Source organism: Panthera onca, chromosome A2 (assembly GCF_046562875.1).
Source record: "Panthera onca isolate mPanOnc1 chromosome A2, mPanOnc1 haplotype 2, whole genome shotgun sequence".
Lineage (NCBI taxonomy): Eukaryota > Metazoa > Chordata > Mammalia > Carnivora > Felidae > Panthera > Panthera onca.
The window spans coordinates 46,658,253-46,677,816 of record NC_138340.1 but is presented as its reverse complement, the minus strand read 5'-3'; the positions used below and the strand labels follow the sequence as shown (position 1 = coordinate 46,677,816).

Below are 19,564 nucleotides of genomic sequence, written 5' to 3'. Positions count from 1 at the left end.
ACCTGCCAAGAGATGCCTAACATTTAACCATGCACCTGTATTTTTCAAAGCCTCTCGCTCTTTGGGACTTACTGGCTCTTCGCTTTGGGAGATGCCAGCTTGGTAGATGAAAGAAGGCAAGGGTTAGCTATCAAGAAGACCTCCATTCCTATTCTACCTCTGCCAACTTCCTGTGTGTGGAACTCTAGAAGAGCTATAACAAGTGCTCAATAAAACTGAGTGGCCTTTACTGCTGTGAGGTAATTCATTGTCATCATGCTACTCCCAACTGCACTGATAGCTTACCTACATCAGAGAGCACCCGAATACAGCTCTCCACAGAGGCTTTTTGGCTCGGCATTAACCAGTTGCAGTGGTAAACCCTGAACACACCTTGTAGCAGTTGCACAAAGACAGGCTGGCGAGTCTGCAAGGAAGAGAGGCCAAGAGACAGGCAATATGACTTTTCTGTAGATCACTGACACACAGATCAGAAACAGACATTGTAATGAACTGTGAATTAATGGTAACGGACCCTTTGCAAGAGTGGGAAGGCGTGACTAGTTATGAGCAGGATTCCAGCAGGTGCCTTGTCAAAGGAGGAAAAAAATCTGAAGCATTTTAAGACCACGTACAAACTTGACACCATTCAAGTCTGACCATAAGAATCAACAGTGGAGTCAATGTCTGAAAACTTGTATTCCTGTCCAGTTACCAACTGGCTATTTGACTTGAGGCAAATGAGCTTACATCTGAGCTTTAACTTCATCCAATACATAAAATGAGTGGATTGAGGCAGAATAACCCAAAGTTCTTTCCAGACATTGTACACTATATGTAGAACCTCTGTTTTTGATTAGCAAAAACAAACTATTAAGTGAATCTCACCAAGAATGCATACTTATTTCTAGCACTGTCTTCCATGATATAAACAGAGTAGAATTCTGATATTATACTTTATAAATATTCATTTACTAGAGATGAGTCCTGGGAAGTTAACTACATGATAGGATTTATTCTATGACAGCATAAATTTTGCTCTTTTTAAAATAAAAGAACTCAAACATTTACTTTATCAGTTTGATGGTGATTTCTGAATGCATTTCAAAGTTATAATTTCGGTCTCTATCCATTGCTACCTGGATCCAGGTAGCTTTGGACTTTAGTTTGTAGGAAGAGGACTTGCACAGCCCCTCCAAAAAACAGCAGGAGCTAATATAGCAAAGAAAAAAAGTAGTGAAACACTGAAGAGAAGTTTCTGAGATGGAAGGAAAAAAAAACAAACATGGTGCTAAGGAGAAAATCAAGTCTATTACATGACAACACAACAGGTTAATAAGATTTCAGAACCTCTTCTATGAACAATGTTTGGATAACTTATACTCATTAAGTGTCACATACCAGGTGAAAGCTCATTGGGGGCCTCAACTAACAATCCTATAGCACATGAACTGCCTTAATGCCACAAATAAGAAATGGAGGCCCATAAAAGTTAAAAGAAAGTATCCAAAAGAACTAACAAGTGGTGCCAGAGCAGTCAGTCAACCTCAGGGCTCTCTGATGCTGACAATTTGTGCTCTTTCCACGAAGTTCACCTGCAAAGCAGAATCTTATTGCTTTCTTCAGGAAGTACTTTCTGTTCGACACCTCCCAGCTACCCAGGACAGTAAACTGCATTACTAAGAGAGGACAAGATCATAAAGAGCCTGAGAAATTGGCTGCAAAACCCTGATATTTAGCTCCTGAGCACAACGTTCCCAATGAGAGAAGCCATTTATGGAGAACACTTCCCACACGCCAAGTGCTGAGTGCTTTCTACATATCTCATGGAACCCTTACCATATGACCATAGGAAGTAAGCAGTGGTATTATCACCCACCCCACTGGGAATATGTGTTAGAGTTGGGATGGGAACCCAACACCCAAACTCAAAGAAAGAAGTATCCTTTGACTCAATTCAATTTAATCAGTATTTATTGGGTATTTGCTCTGTTCCCGTCTCACCTCTGGATAAACAAAAGAGGAATACGTTAGCCAGTGTAGCTGCTTTCTAATGACCCATTCCAATGGGCAATCTGGTGCCATCAAGTCACTCAAACTCTCGGACTAAAAAACACGGCTGCCCATCACCCTCTTCGTAAAATCCTCCCTTCTCTTATCCTGAAGCCCTTCTTGTTCCTGAATCCCACTCTGCCTGCGTGATCAAGTGAAGACCTTCCTCTGGCCTCTTTTAGATGCTATCTTTAATTACTCGTGCTCTGACCAGTCTGTTCTAGTAAAATGCTTCATTTTCCTGGCCATGATTCAACTACCAACTGTTTATATCCGGATTCTACTACTCCACTCTCCTGAGTCTCATGGACTCATTTACTTACTCAGTGAATCAGCACCTACCAGGTCCCAAGCACAAAAAGCTACAAGGGACAGAGCAGTATCAGAAGTAACTATGCACATAAGGCATAGCTATGTCCTTCTTACTGTAGCTTATGGTGTAGCAGAGAAAGTATAGGATCATATTTACTAAGCAGCTACTCTGTGCCAGGCATTATGCTAGATGTTTCGCAAATATTTTCTCTCTTGCTCACGATAGCCTACAGGATTGACATTATAGCCCTGTTTCAAATATAAGAAAAGAGGTTCTGTGACCAAGCCAAGTTCACAGAGCTGATAAGGCAAAGAGTGTGAATTTGAAACCAGCTTTATCCTGCTCTGAAGCCTCCAAAATTCTATCCTTCCTCCCTAGATCCCATAGTCCCAGCTGCCTCCTGGACATTCCACTGGCAATTAGTAAATAAATAATAAAATAAATGTGACACGGCCAAACCCAAGCTCACCATTTTCCTTCCTCATATGCTTGGGTTGAAAGAAAAGAAGGAAAAAACTAAACAAACAAGGAAGGCAGCCAGGAAGGAGGTAAAAATCTAGCTGGGAAATGACGCATATACTGTTCAGCATATAAACAAAACAAGATAGGCCATGAGAACTCCAAAAATAGTATTCCTTGGAAAATACATGCTCTAGAAAGCCATAAAAAAAAACAAAACAAAACAAAAAAAAAACCTAAAATCCTCTTTGGATTTTGTATTCTAAGTATATATGGACAACCTGAGTCTTGCTGGGACTTACAACACTTATACTGAAGATTCATGTCTCTGACCATTCTGGCTTATTAGGTGGTCCAAAAATTGGTTTCAGAGTAAGGCAATAAGAAGAGAGAGGAGTGACCAAAATGGGAAACCAAAACTCATATTCCTGTTTAATAGTTTTCCAATTAATTTGATTGACTTACTTTGACATTTTGGTTTTGCAATACTATTTCATGATCCATAGGAGAATGGGCATTGCTGTAAGGATTGTCACTTTAAATTGCAAAAGCAGCAAGTCCAATCTTAGCAACCATGGCAGCTTTCCTGGCTGGCTCTCAGCATAATAGCACTTGGTAAAGAACACATTCTGGCCTCTGGTAACTCATGCGCTTGGGATCCAACCAGTTTCTGCTCCCCAATTACTCAAGAATATATACAGACATTTGAAAGATAGCATTCAAACTTTGCAATACTTTAGCTTAATTGCTAGCTTTTATAGTTATTTCTAACCAAACAGAAGGTTACCAATAGTTCCCAGCAAATGTAACTCACTAAAAACTCCACAAGTTTCAGAATCAGAGAAAAGTAGGTTGAAATCATGGTTATGCCACTTAATGGCTGTGACCATGACTCAGCATGGTAATTAAACTTTCTGAGCCTCAGTTTATGGAGCTACAAAGATGGCAATATCATCTACCTCATAGACTATACTGAGCTTATATGAACTCTCTGTATGTTAATGAAATAGAGCAGGATGTGATAAATATACTAATGAGTATGATACTACCATGAATCACCTTTCCCTTGGAGAATTTACCTGCATTAGGATTATCTGTCTATAATCCAATAACTCTGGGCCGTCCATCAACCCCAGGACAGCCTCTACCTCTTTCTATGACAAGGATGGTTACTATTTCTCTTCTGATCACTGGAGACCAAGGCCAACTTTCATCTTGTAGGCTGTACCAACGCACCTGCTGTAAGACTCCCACAGCAGTTGACCCAGACCTAAGTTATAAAAAGAGGAGTGATTTTTCCAAGTCGAAGAATGAAATTCTCTTTCAGACCCATGGATTCAAAACTTTGAAACTGTACAGTGAGAACCAGCACGCAGGGCTGCTGCACTGCACACCCCAGGAGCACTGTGCACAAAGGAGTTCACATGCCCATGTTGCTGTACAATACACCAGCCCTGCTGCCATGGCTTAAAGACTTCTCACTCTTGCCATGCAGCACTTGGGATGAGCTTAAGGCACACACTTCAGGAGTTAAAATGGAGGTTTCCAAACATGTTTTTAAAAAGCCTTAATAACATGCTAGCACCTATTTGAAAGCTGCTTCTCCTAAAATTGGAAGGGAGGAATCAACAAGATTGAAGGGGAGAAGAACAGGCATTGTAAGGAAAAAAGATCAACAATCAATACAACCATCTGGTGAAGAAAAACATCCTCAGGTGCTTATTTATCCAAGGGCATCCTGAGAAAGCAAAGGATCTTGTATCCATGAAGGCTCGTGTATAGCTGCTCACTGCCATATCAGAACCAACAGCAATTGCTGAAGCTCTGTCGGGAAGGCCCTGCACCGCTTGTGTTTCTTACCTGCAGGGTAGTACTCTGGTCTGAGAAGGGAGAACTGAAGAAGGTAGTAACGATACTCATGACGATTTCAGTAACGTACTTTTCCAAAATTGAGTCTGCATGCTTCCTGTCACTTGTGTTGTTACAGGCCTGCAAGGCAAGTGGATGCTTTAGACATCACACCAAACCTGTAGATCAGCTGTAGAATTAAGAAATCTGTAACCACTCCTGCTAATCCAACAAACGAAAATAAAGGCTTGAAATAACAACAATAAATCATGCAGCCAGAGAAACTGATCAACTGTGTATCCCAGTATAGACTCATAAAACAAAACTGATAAGGGACCAGGGTGCGTGAGTGGCTCAGTCAGTTAAGCAGTTGACTTCAGCTTAGGTCATGCATGGTCTCATGGTTTGTGGGTTCAAATCCCTTGTCAGCTCTGTGCTGAAAGCTCAGAGCTTGGAGCCTGCTTCAGATTCTGTGTCTCCCTCTCTCTCTTCCCCTCCCCCACTCACACTCTCTCAAAAAAATAAACATTAAAAAAAATTTTTTTTAAGTCGGTATGGGACCTACAGGGCTATTGCTTCCAAATTCCTAGCCATGTGTGGCAAATCTAACACCTTAAAAGACAACAAGAGGCATAGTAACTACAGTTGTCTGTGTTTTCCCCTAAAAGTGAACTGTGCTCCTTGTTAAGCCATTCATCTGTTCTACACGATGTTTCCTAACATATGATCAAGAGAATCAAATATATCAGGTCCACTGTGTGTAATATTCTCCAATGCTACAACACTCTTCTATTCAATAAAAATGCTACTGTAGCATAACATATAAAGTTGTCAAATTGCTACGATGTACAGTAAAGCTAATATAACATTGTGTGTCAACTATACTTCAATTAAAAAAAAGTTACTGATATGCAGTACTGCTGAAAATAGTGGAGTTTGAGTCGAAATCATTGATTCCATAGGTCTTGAGGTGAGAGACTTCAGGTTTTACTGGCATTATACTTAATTTTGCTATTTAAAATAAGATTAGGCATTTAGAGGAAAAGATATAGAAAATACACTTTTAAAAATCAAGTTTTATTACCAAATTCATTAGTGCTGTAATTTCAGATGTAATGTTGCTTACAATAAAAATTTATGAAGGGCAAAAAAAATGTTTTATTAACTAATTGCCATATTGTCAGCTTAATACTGAGCAGTTTTGACACATTCAGAGAATGAAATTAGTAACTGATTTTACATTTCTGAATAATGTAATGTAGAGGTCAGCACAGTTACGTGCTGGTGGCTGCTTTTATAAATAAAGTTTTATTGGAACACAGCCATGCCCACCTATTTACCTATTGTCATGGCTGTTTTCAAACTACCAGGGCAGACTTGAGTAGTTGTGTCAGAGACCAGATGGACCACAAACCTGAACATATTAATATCTGGTCCTTTACAGAAAACTTTGTTTGGCCCTGATTAAAAAACAAAAAAAACCCCACAAAAAACAGAGCAGGCCTTCCATTCCAATCTCCAAAACCAGATTTATGGGATTAAAAGACTAGGAGGAATTTGAGATTAAAAAAAATAGATATGTATACATTTGTCTGTGATACCAACATGTGAGTATTATTAAACACAGACCTTGATTAGAAAGAAAACAAGTTCTTGCAGGGTGTTTTACACTGTAATTTGTACCATCAAGCAGGAAGTATCACAGTGTAAGACTCTCCAAAGCACCTTTCTTATTAACATGAAGATTCCGAAATTCATCTTATAATCATTCTTTCAAGAACTTGGTTACCATCCCCCATCCCCCAAACCCACCACCACAAAACTCATCGTGAATCCATGGTGTGCCTTGTTAGGCAGTGGTCTTGCAGCTTTAGAAACAGTATTAAGCTCAGAGAAAAACCAAATCCAGAATATGAAGCCCATCCAACTGCTAGGTCAGGAAAGCAGATCCAAAGGGAAGTGCTTTGCAGAATCCTTGACACCAGACTGAAGGAGATAAATGCTCAAGCTCAGGAAGGTGTCCTTTAAGGAGAGATATCGTCAAGGAAAAGAAAACTTTCAAATGTGATTTTAGTATGTCTCGGATTATTATTCACAAATCAGTCCATAAAGGATGAAATGAAAAGCAATAACCCACCTTTCTGACATGTGATGAATAAAATCTATTCTCAGCAAGAGGTAAAAGGCATAAAGAAATGAGGCGTGTGCAAATGTAGAGCCACATCTGCCTCCCCGTGTCACATGAGCAAGCTGAAATGACGTGAATATTTTCCTCATGCCTGCATAAGGATGTCCAGACACACGCACATACACAAACATTTCCGCTCTGCCCCTCAGTTCCAGAAAGCCTTACCCTGCAGATGTCTACAAGGAAATTCTCAAACAACTTCCACATGTGATTACTGGTATAAATCTCCTTCATTTCCACCTCAGTATCCACGTAGCAGTGATTAAGGAAGTTAATGTAGGCAATTTTAACCTGAAGACAGAAATAGATGTTTCTGAAAAACCAATTTCGTATACATAGAAAAAGAGAAATGCAAATTAAAACTGTATCAAAACACCATTTCCATCTGTCAAATAAATGAGTCCAAAAGTCTGATAAAATGCTGTGTGGACAAGGCTGTGAGAAAAATGTGATCTTGTTTTTTTTTCTCCTTTATTATAATCATCAGTTATTAATTATCTCATTTTATTAGAATAAGCCGGTTAAACAGACATGCAAGGCAATTATAGTACATCCATATGATAAAATTTTTATGTAACTGTAAAAAAAAAAAAGAATGTGGAATCTCTTTATGGACAGATATGAAAAAGAACAACAGTGTATACAGAATGTCATTTTTTGTGGTTAGGAAAAAAAAACGGGGGAGGGAATGAAGAATATTTATTTACATTTGTTCATATACAGAACTCTAGAAGGATGTACAAGACCATAATAATTTTCTGTGGGGTGGGAAGGGACAGATTAGGAGATATGTCATAGTTTACTCCTTTATAGTCTCTGCTATGTGAACTTTTCATAATGCATTAACTTTTCAAAAATTCATCTAAAAACATCTATTTGATATATACTACATATACTATAAATAAAAGTATATTCAGTTTAAGATTAAGTTACCAGCTTATATTTTAAACAAAGACAAAATACACACTGTATCTGCTATAAATATATGTGTATTTAGTTTAAGATATAAATTAATAGCATGTATTTTAAACATACAAAGGCAAAATATAAACTGTATGATTCACTGTTTTTGCTGTCATTATTGTTATTAGCCAACACTTATCAACAACGAAACAGAAAACTTGAAAGGAATCATTTCCAAAACCTAACAGGTATGTATGTATGTATGTATGTATGTATGTATGTATTTATTTATTTTTAACAGGTATTTATTATGGGTGGTAGAATTATAGATTATTTTAATTTTCCTATTGGTTACCTGTAGTTCCTAAATGTTATATAATTGTCATTCATTCATTTTTGCAATACACATTTTCATTAAAGAATCTACTTGCAGAATAGGTCTTACGTGCACACGAACCATATCTCAAACCACTTCATCTCATTTTTCAGACATTCATTCCAAGCAAATACTCTTCGCTCAACAGGCTGAATGATTAGTTTTCAAGAGCGGAAGCACAGAAGCAGATTCCCACTCTTCTCGAGGAGACATCAAGAAGGACTAAAATCCCCCCAATGTTCTTCATACACTAAACTGGCATTTGAGAAAATGTTGTTTCCTCACTACAAAACGAGCTGCAGATCTTATCGTACTGTGAGGCCGCATCGGAGCTGGCTGCAAGTCCATATGCCACATGCAGAGACATGAGAAGAGCTTGCTCACCTCGGGGATGCAATCCTCATGGGTCACTACACGGACAATGTCATCCAGTGGGAGCAGAGAGTTGCACTTTATCTCTGTATAGACGTTCTTGCCCTCAGTGCATACGGCCAAGAGCTCAACCAGGTGGATGTGGTACATGAGAGGGCTGTTCTCATCCATCCGGTCCCGCTCTGACCTCATCATCTGGATTAGGGTCTGGAAAGAGGCTCTGTCATTGTAGAACACGAGGACGTCCTCTCCCGAATTAACCAGCTGCAGAAAGAATGGGGCTTACTTATAGTATGAGCTTGCAGAGGTGGGGACATTTAAAAAATGAGGGAAAAGGGAAAAAGAGATGTTCTGTCAGCATTTGCTTTCTAAAACCAGTCTCACCTGTTTTACCAAACTCGTCTAAACTTCATTTATATTAATGAACAAGAAAATCTTCAGCAGCAGCATTTCGATCGACAGATACAGGTATAGGACAGTGGTCCTAAAGCCACTGGGGGAAGACAAGGTCTGCATACCAACATTCATGTATCAAGTGGAAATGCAGACTGTAAGCTTGCACTTTTAATTCCAAACCTAATAATTAGGCTATGATTTTTCTACTTAAAAATATTTACAGGGGCGCTTGGGTGACTCGGTTGGTTGAGTGTCCACCTGACTCTTAGTTTTGGCTCAGGACATGATCTCTTGGTTTGTGACATCGATCCCAGTGTCAGGCTCTGTGCTGATGGTACAGATTCTCTTTCTCCCCTTCTGCCACCCACCCCCAAATAAACAAACATTTCAAAAAATGTTTCCATCTTTTTATGCCTGAAAAGCAGTATCCCTCTTACAACTCTCTCATGCGGTGCCTTCTCTCTTCACAAATTATCCAGTTCTCATTAAGATACACCTAACTTTTGGGGCGCTTGGGTGGCTCAGTTGGTTAAGCGTCCGACTTCGGCTCAGGTCACGATCTCACGGTCCGTGAGTATGAGCCCCGCGTCCAGCTCTGGGCTGATGGCTCAGAGCCTGGAGCCTGGCTCCAATTCTGTGTCTCCCTCTCTCTCTGCCCCTCCCCTGTTCATGCTCTGTCTCTCTCTGTCTCAAAAATAAATAAACGTTAAAAAAAAAAAAAAAAAAAAAAGATACACCTAACTTTCAACACTCATCAAAAAATCAAGGCTTTCCTACTTATAACTTGTCCCCAGGACTGAATGTGGCTTCTCATAAATCTACTTAAGAATAAATCAATTTCAGCACTGCATGAAATACAGAAGATCCAAAAAGGGCTGGTACAGAAGCCAAAATAAATATAGTCAGTATTATTTACACAATAACATCTAACCTTCATAGGCTCTAAGTAAGTGCCAAGTATTGTGATAAATACTTCACATGGATCACCTAACTTCATTGTGCCTCAGTTTTGTCCGTAAAACTGAGAACAAAGAAGATAATGAACTCATGGTGTTGTCATGCAGATTAAATAAATGATTATATGTAAATTGCTTAGAGCCCTGACTAGGGTATGGCAGGCTTCCAAGAAATGTTAGCTATTTTTGTCATCATTATTTCAATGAGTTCACATATCAGTTCCTCAGGTGAATACGGCTACACCTTCTTTCACAAAAATGCACGCTGAGGGTTGGGGAAGTTGACACGTCACAAGCCGGTAAAGCAGTACAGCCTTCATTCATATCCTAGGTAAGTCAGTTCTTTTAATTATGCAACACTACCTTCCACTGGTATCGTATGTTCTTTTGACATTTTAAATCCAAATGGTAGGTGGATTTACTTAAGTTTTCATTTTTTTAAACAGGCAAAAGATGAAATGGAATGTATCTGAAAGTGGTGGCAGAGGGCTTTTTTGGTCAGACAGCATTCATGGGGCATTGACTTCCCACAGAGAACCAAGCAGGACTTTGTCCCAATCCCACGGTCTAGCTTCTTCTCAAGAATCATCAAGTAACAATTTTTCTAGCTAATGAAGTGAATAATTAATTAAAGACAACTTATTCACAGGAACACAGGCTGTTCTGGCTCACTGGTTTCTATCCACATTTAATCTCTATTCATCGTATTTTTGGTTTGCTACTCCTGGTTTTATTTTCCCCCTCTCAAAAAAATCTGATCCCAAACTCCTCAAAATAAACAGATTCACTACTATGGAAAACCTGATGAGACTCTTGCCTACGTGTGTATCTGATTTATGCTCACAAACACACTCTCTCACACAAACAAACCACAATTATGTTTTGTCCCTTCATGTGGGTCCAGGAGAGGGTGCTAGTTCATACAGAGAGTAGTAATTTAAAAATTTGTATGGAACACCAAAGGCAGGGATATAGAAATAAGCAGTTGTTACCTCAGCCATAACCATGTCTTGGCACTTTTTAATGAATTTCCCTTCTGCCTTGACAATCGTCTGCAAGAACTTGATGTACTGGACGTTCCGACCGTGAGTCTCGATGCAGTGAACAAAGTGTTGGACGACCCTCTCATTGATCTCACTGCAGAGCTGGAAGTTGTTCATGAAGATGTGCTGCATGGTTACCGCCTCCAGGATCTGACAGAAGAGTCAGAGCAGGAGCACAGGGACATCAGAGAACAAAGTGACAAAGAGTCTACCAAAACACACAAAGAAGCCTTCAAACCAGTGAAGAGATGGCTCTCCCTTCTCACTTCTGTACGGCCTTCTTTTTTCATAAACCTTTTCAATCATGTGTAATAAACATATAGAAAGGGAAACAACTAGTATTCACCTCAATGAACTATGGTGGGAACCCCAGCACCCAGATCAAGAAACAAAATGTCTTACCACCCAATTTAACTCCTATTTTGATTTCTGCAACCACAGATTAGTTTTGCCTGTTTTTGAGCCTCCTGTACTGTCTTCCACCTGCTTTCTTTTGTTTAATAGTACATTTGCGATGCTGTCAACATGTTGTTGCATGTATCAGTACATAGAATATACTGCTATGTATATTCCATGACATGAATCAACCACAGTGTGCTGATCTCTTCTATTGCTGATGGGCATTAGGGGTGTATCCAGTTTAACGGCAGGTTTTAATGGCACTACTCTTCGCACAATAGGGCTGCTCTGGGCATTCTCAAACATGTCTTCTGGTAAATTTTAATGTGTGTGCCTTTCTGTTGGCTTTATATCCAAGAGTGGAATTGCTGGGTTGCAGAATATAAATGTTTGGCTTTAAAAGTACTTCTCAACAGGGGCACCTGGATGGCTCAGTTGGTTAAGTGTCGGACTTTGGCTCAGGTCATGATCTCACCGTTAATGAGTTTGAGCCCCACAACGGGTTCTTTGCTGACAGATAGCTCAGAGCCTAGAGCCTGCTTTGGATTCTGTGTCTCCCTCTCTGCCCCTCCCCCACTCACTTTGGTGTCTCTCAAAAGTGAATGAACAGTAAAAAAAATTTTTTTTAAAAAGTACTTCTCAACAGCTTTCAAAAGATATTAACAATTTCCATTCTACACCACAGCTTTTCCATATCCTTGCTGATTTACAGTGTTGTTGGTCTCTGAATTTAGTCATACTTTGTTTTGCCTATCTTAGTTAATTTATACTTCTCGGATGATCACCTTGTCTCAGTGACAGGCACCTGGGTATATTCTACTACAGATTATTTCATTTTAAAGTTTTTTTTATCCATTTAAAAAATGGGTTGCCTTTTTCCTTGTTGACTTTTCTTCAGTTTATTATAAATTCTGGATATGAGTTCTTAATTGAACATATATGCAAAGCAAACGTCTTCCCCCACTCTCTGGCTTGCCTCTGGATGATCTTAATGAGCTCACCCGGTGAATGGAAGTCTTTATTTTATGTTTTCCTTTATAATTAATTCTATTTTTATACTGGGTAAGAAAACTCTGGGCGCATCTGGCTGGCTCAGTTCAAGGAGTGTATGAACCGATCTCAGGGTTGTGAGTTCAAGCCCCAGGTAAGGTGTAGAGATTACTTAAAACTTAAATTAAAAAAAAAAAAAAACTTTGCTTTCCACAAGGTCATCAAAATATTTTCATGTTCTCTTCTAGAAGGCTTATTTTCTGTGGTTTTTACCCCGAGTTATTGAGGGATAAGTTTTATGTTTGGTATGAAGTAGGGGGCTTTCAGCTTTGTATCTTTTGTCTTTTCTCTTCCTAACATCACAATTCTAGTAGTCCTGTCCTCCAAAGCTCCAGCAGTACTAACAAATATGTCAGTGTGCATGTATTACAAGGAGGTCCTTTGTAGAATTACACAAAGCCAAAAATTAGAGCTGGCCTAAATGTCTATTAATATGCCAATGGGCTTTAAAAAGTTACAGACATACTATGGAATGCCACATAGCCATCAAAAATTCTCACCAAAAATCAGAAAAATTTATCTCTGACTTGCAAAGATAGCCACAATGTATTAAGAGAAAAAAGCTACAAGTAGAGTATGCCACCATTTATCTCTAAAAAAAATGCACTCCACGTACTTCAAAAACATATTTGACACACTAAAATATAACAATTATGTTTTATATGAATATATTGTGTATTTATATGTATCTAACGTATTATTATGTATTGTATTACGTACACAGAAAACTTTATGCAAGACCTCAGGAGGATGTGGTTGGTGAGTGAGAATTAGCAACTCACCAGCACTAAAATTTGATGTAATGAAGAACGTTAAGAAAAAATAAAAATATACCTTACCCTGTCCTACCACCTCCTCCTCCTTTTCCCTTTCTCCCCCCAAAATAAGGGGAATATTTATGTTCTCCTGAGAGATGGTCCCAACGTTCCCCTTGGAATGAATGTTGCTTTGTAACAAGTCCCCGTGGTCACAACAGCAAAAGAACCAGCTGTTGTTCCTTAGTGCTTTGCACCCTCCTCCCCTCACAGATTTCCAGATAGGCCTCAAGTCTTACCCCTGGGTTGAGAAACAGGTTTATGTGTTTGTGTAGCAATGCTTGATTCTGCTGGTTGCCAGCACAGAAATTCTGCAGAAATTCATGAGCCAGCCTCATTATCTCCTGCATCTTGGTATCTTCAGCCTGTGTGGAAGGAGGGAGATGAAAAATCAGTTGAAAACGGGCGATGCAGTAGACAACAGAAGGTCAGAGGAGACAGCACTTATCTCTAGGCCAAGAGATCACGTTCTATGATACGCTCACCACCTGCTAAGTGGGTTCCAGCCAAGGTGCTTGCCGAGAGACTGTTGTGTAAAGACACTGGGGTGCCGCGTCGCTGACGGTGAAAAGACGCCAGTAACTTATTCAATTCTCCTATATTCTCTTCCACTAGCCTTGGGTAGATATAAAAAGAATTGATTTGGGAAAAATGCAATACAGAGTGGAAGCTGAGAGGAAGCCTCTGGGATTTCATTTCTAGCAATGCCTGAAACTTCTGAACGCCCCACTTCTGAGAACAGAGGGATAGCGGAGCCGTGGCCGACCGCATCGCTAGCGATGAGGTCACACCGCCCAGGTCTCGGGCTCACTCTCTTTAATCCGCCTCACAAATGTATGCGTTCATTTTTGGAAGGGATCACGTGACAAAGGGGGACTCTCTTTGGATTGTAAATGTGGGCAAATATACCTGCCACAATCCTTTCCTTGTCATCTCTGTCTTAGCATCTAACCTAAGAGTTAATTTTCCCATCTGCAAAATGGGGATAATACCTGCCCCAAGGCATTTCAACAGCTGATCATGCGATTCTCATTTCCTATAGTAAAAGCATATACTGTACTCAGTATTTTTAGAGAGCGTTAGATGCCCCAAGATAAGACAAATGCATAAAACCTATCACCATTTTGCCCAATTCTAAACAAGCAAAAGTTTAAATATAGTAAAAATGAAAGAATTCCAAAAATGGAATCGTCCCTCCTACTCACTTAGCCCACAACAATCTCCCTACGTCTTCTCACATACACCACCTCATTTCAAATGCCAGACTGCACAGCAGTTAGCAACGTAGACCCTGAAACCAGACTGCTCAGCTCTTACCCAGATCTACCACTCACTAGCTGTGTGACGTTGGGTAAGTTACTTAACCCTTCAGGGCTTCTGTCTCCTCATCTATAAAATGGAGATATGAAAAATGCACACTTCATACAGTTGCTGTGAAGATTAAATGAGAAAATCCAAGTCAAGGGCTTAGATAATAATTATTCAGTAAAGGTAAGCTACTGGTTCTGGTCTAGACCAAGGGTCAGACAGATACTTTGTGGCTTTGTGGATCAAAAAGCAAAAGAAAGGATGTTAGGCAGGTACTACTAAAGATGTAAGATTTAAGAATGCGTTCTTAACTACTACGCTGTATGACAACAGATGGCAGACTGGATTTGGTTCAGGTCTGCAGGTTGCCCACCCTGGTCTAGATAATAACCCTGGAAGAAAGGACGCATCTGTCAGAACAACAGACAGAAGGAATCTGAGCTACCAGCCTTGACAATCAAAAACAGAAGAGTTTAAAAGGACATTAATAGCAAATCCCATACAACATACTGGATATTACATTTGTCTCCTACTAACAGGGAAAGTGGCAAATCCTCCAGCTCTAAGAAATCAGAGGCCTTGGGACAGAGAGACCCTGCTGGTTGTCAGCAGTAATCTCCAACAGTTCTGCACTCTTTCACTTCTTCGGCTCAAAGGAGTATCTTCGGGGGTTCATTGAAACCAAAGGCTTCATCAGGTGAAATAAATTTTTACAAGGCAGGTAAACTCTAAAGATACCACCTAACAAGAGAGTATCTGCTGGTAGGAATTCTTCCACTGTTCTCCCACAATGGGCTATCCGTACCCATCCCAAATCAAACCAGTCTCACACACACACACACACACAATGGTCTACCCCAATTCCAGCTGAATCGCGTTACCTGTTACTTTCACACTACTCTATGAAGAGCTGTCTTTCTTTAAGGAAACTGGTGAAATTGTCAGGCAAAGATACGGCCAGCAAACTACCTTCTCACATTCTGTATATGTAGCAAGGTTATTCAGCTTGCTGGTTCTAGTTACATGTCAGCCAAGTTTGGATGACAAGCACACTTAGATTGAAGTTATATTCAAGTCAGTTAAGTTCCTGACCTATCAGAGGGATTAAGCTTACACTTTATCTGTGGCCGCAGAAAGGCTTGACCAGGCTGAATCACATGGGCCCCATGATTGTGGCAGCGGCCTTTGCAGAGAAATTCCTGGAGCATAGGGCAGCAGGCCCAAGTGAGGTACGTGGAAGATAAGGTACAGCAAGCAGGGCCTGGGCCTCACGGGTGAGCAGATCTGGCTCTGCCATGTGTTGCTGGGCCGTACAGGCAAGGTACTGAACCTCTGGCCAGTCTTCTTATCTAAAATGGGGCTACTAATAGTAAGGGCGCCTGGGTGACTCAGTCAGTTAAACGTACGACTTCAGCTCAGCTCATGATCTCACGGTTTGTGGGTTTGAGCCCCGCGTTGGGCTCGGTACTGAAAGCCCAGAGCCTGGAGCCTACTTTGGATTCTGTGTCTCCCTGTCTCTCTGCCCCTCCCTTGCTTGTGCTCTCTCACTCGATCTCAAAAGTAAATAATTGTTAAATAACATAAAATAACATAAAATAACATGGAATAACATAAAATAACATAAAATAATAAAATGGGGCTACTGATAGTATGACCCATCTCAAGCGCTGTCTTAAGGATGAAATGAACTGGAGAATGAATATGACTCAGTGCAGTGCCTGGCACCCTCCAAGCACTAGCAGTGAGCCCTCTTTAGCCAACTCTTCACCACCAAGTCTCTCTGGAAGTCACTGGTGAACTCAAGAGACTAAATCCATTCCCTGGGACTCTCGAGTTCCCCAAGCCTCGGTCTCCTCATCTTTCAAGTGGGAACAACATGATAACTGTGCTGGATTTTAGAAGTGAATAGAGGCTTTTGAAAGTGCCCTGTCAGGCTGCATGGCACAGAGAACTGTTACCCTACTTCCCTAAATCCTATCATGGTCAACAACAAATGCTGGCATGAGAAAATGGGACAGAGAGTGTAACTTCTAACAACAGAAAAGAGGACTTGAAGCCAAGTATCCTGAAAGATCCAAATAATTTAACCAGAAATCAGCACACTACTGAGGACCTCACAAGTGGGCAGGCCCTATGTCCCCACATGCATCCAGTCACTTGCAGGGCTTACATTGCCCAAAAGGCATTTGCAGATGACCCAGGACACAGCACATGCCCATGTGCATATATAGGTCCGTCCATCCCACCTTTGCATCCAGTGCCGCGTGGGAGCAAGTGGAGAAGCCACGGATTCTGGAGGCAGGTTACGGGTGGCTGTATTTCATGACACCCTGTCTGTTTAGCGCAAGTTGCCTACAAGTGCCTTATGTTCGCCATCGCCACGTCAGCTCCATGTGGCCACCAACACTATCCCAACGTGGAGGGTTTCGGAAAACGCGGGGACCCGCCCCGGCCCTGGGAACAGCTGCCGCCGCCAGAGGGAAACTCACTCACCTTCTCGTAGGGGATCTGCAGCAGCTCCAGCACCACTGCGTGCGCGCCCATGTTCCGGAGCAGGCGCTGCTGCTGCTTCTTGCTCTTCCTCACGGTGGCGCTCTCCTGCACGCAGAGTTTGCTGAGCCGAATCAGAATCTGTCAGAAAGAGAGACTCCAAGTGTGTACCCACGACCAGCATCCCAGTTCTGAGATCCAATGCACAGCGCGGCGGCAACAGTCAGCGAAGGTGTGCCGTGTGCGTAAAATCGGCTGACAGTAAATCTGAACTGTTCTCACCCACCCTCCAAAGAGCTTGCCATGTGAGGTGATGGACGTGTTAAGTAACCTGATTGTGATCATCACTTCACAGAGTGTCTATCAAGTTATTGCGTGTCACACTTCAGCAAGATGACAGTTTCTTTTGTCAATTTTATCTCCATAAAGCCTGAAAAAATTATTTCAAAAAAAAAATGAAAGAAATCAACTTCAGAAAACTGGGAAGCATAACTGAGAAAAAACTGTAGGCTCTGGTCATGGGCAGGGAGGCAGAAGTGATCACGACATATTAAACACAGGAGATTCCTCCCATATGTAGTATCCCTTAATCACATCAAACCGAATCTACACATGGTTAAAAACAGGCCCTTCCAGAGTATGAAGTAGGTTATGTCTTCAACCAAAAGTGGGATAGTTTCAGAAAGATCTCCAGGGGTGCCTGGGTGGGTCAGTTGGTTAAGTGTCCAAATCTTGACTTTGGCTCAGGTCATGATCTTACAGTTTGTGAGATCAAACCCTGCATGAGGCTCCACACTGACCGTGCAGAGCCCACTTGCGATTCTCTCTCTCCCTCTGTCTCTGTCCCCTTCCGCTTGCATGTGTGCACACTTTCTCTCTCTAAAAATAAAGAAACTTTAAAAGGGATGAAGGGAGAAAAGGAGGAAGGAAGGAAGGAAGGAAGGAAGGAAGGAAGGAAGGAAGGAAGGTTGACCTCCTAAAATGGTGAGACTCATATCATTGCCAAGGACTTGGGAAGAGTTTACTGTGGGGTTAAAAAAAAAAACATACAAAGCTCCCAACCTTCCAACTGTGAACCACCCTATGCAAAGATATCTAAAGAACTAGAGCCCTCACTGGTGGACACTAAGTGCCAGTCATTGATATAAAGGCTTGACAATTCTATGAAATTAGTCCTTTGGTCAATTATAAACTTTCAGAATCACAGGTGCTGGCTGCACCTCTAAAAGGTGAGAAACTTGAGGGCACACAAATAATAAGCAGCAGAGGATGATTCGAACCCAGATATGACCCTAAAATCAATGCACTTAACCTCTGAGAGCTTTTTCTTTCCTGTTAAACTTCACATGAAGAAAAAAGATGAAGTGTTTGCATCTTCAAGTCGACTCTGACTATCTTTCCTTAGAGAATTAATACACAAGGAAAAAGGGCACTAGGACCACTCACCTCTTTGACCACCCTGTAATTGTAGCTGCTGGTGCTCTCATGCTTCTGTGACTTGTTATTCCCCTCCTAGGGACCAAAACAAACGTAAGTGTGGTTCGTCCAGCCCCTGGACTGTAAGGTATGTGTGTTCATACAGTCATTGGAGTTTAGGAAACAATGGGAGTTTTTGCAGCTTTCCCATAGTCACGCTGGGTTTAAGCCCGAGTCACGTGTTCATCCCCCTTGCGACTGACAGGATTTCCCTGATGTGAGAGAGGATGGCGGACCAGCCTACTGAGAACAGGTTCTTCCCCAGGTGGGTCTGGAAGGGAAATATGGGGCTAATCCACTCAACAACCAAGTATTTTCCCTGTGGTCCAAAGTTACACAGGCGAGGTAGCTACCCTTCCATCCTGCAGCTTATTGCCTAGGAGAATGGCTGTTACTTTGGCTACTCAACATGCAGGTCTCTTGAGAATAAAGCTCATCCCATAATATACACTTTTATGTGAAACCAGAGTAGGATATTCACTTGTTTGAGGAGCCTATCCACCTCCTCCGGCAGCGTGACCTGGGTCTCACCCACCTCTGTTTTCTTATGTTCGATTTCACCAGAGACACCATCCATGGCCTCATCAGGGCCCTGCCCTTTGTACACCCAAAGCTCCGACTTTTCCACGATGGATCTCAGCTGGTCCAAGTCTTGTTTGATCTGTTTGTAGTTGTCCACATCTTGGCTGGTAACAAGCAGCTGAACCTGAGCAAATGCAACATGCCCATGTCACCATGGCCTCTTGGGCAGCTGACGACGACGATACCCACCCCCCCCCCCCCCCCACACACACACACTACCTGTTTGAAGGCCTGCAGGACCTCCTGCCTCTGACTGAAGTGCCGAAAGAGGAGCTGCAGGGCCCCTGACACCAGGGGTGGGTAGTCGTGCATTGTCAAATGCAGCAAGACTCGGAGGAAGGTTCTGCCACCATGGTCGTCCAAGTCCAGCGGTGTGTTCTCCTCACTACAGGAGTGCACAGAAGGGGAAAGGACAGATGAGCCACAAGCACCCTTCTCTCACGCACTTGGACCCAGACACACGTTAACCAGAGTTCTAACCCCGTGGTCAACCCTGGGTGACTTGAGTTTTAGTAAGTTCCTGTAATAACACAATCTTGTTTTAACTTCAACTGGACTG

General features: G+C 41.5%; 1 protein-coding gene across 6 annotated transcripts in view; it reads right to left on the bottom strand.

Moving 5' to 3' along the window:
* Positions 1–19,564, bottom strand: part of ITPR1 (inositol 1,4,5-trisphosphate receptor type 1) — a 326,810-nt gene that overhangs the window by 133,492 nt on the left and 173,754 nt on the right. For all 6 annotated transcript variants that reach the window (XM_078442797.2, XM_078442799.2, XM_078442803.2 and 3 more), the window contains 10 exons: positions 19,225–19,386; positions 18,959–19,129; positions 18,394–18,459; positions 16,951–17,088; positions 13,389–13,514; positions 10,835–11,035; positions 8,503–8,754; positions 7,005–7,130; positions 4,664–4,792; positions 286–406 (listed from right to left, as the gene is read on the bottom strand). In XM_078442797.2, coding sequence (XP_078298923.1) covers positions 286–406; positions 4,664–4,792; positions 7,005–7,130; positions 8,503–8,754; positions 10,835–11,035; positions 13,389–13,514; positions 16,951–17,088; positions 18,394–18,459; positions 18,959–19,129; positions 19,225–19,386 — 1,492 coding nt within the window. The remainder of the gene's footprint in view (positions 1–285; positions 407–4,663; positions 4,793–7,004; positions 7,131–8,502; positions 8,755–10,834; positions 11,036–13,388; positions 13,515–16,950; positions 17,089–18,393; positions 18,460–18,958; positions 19,130–19,224; positions 19,387–19,564) is intronic.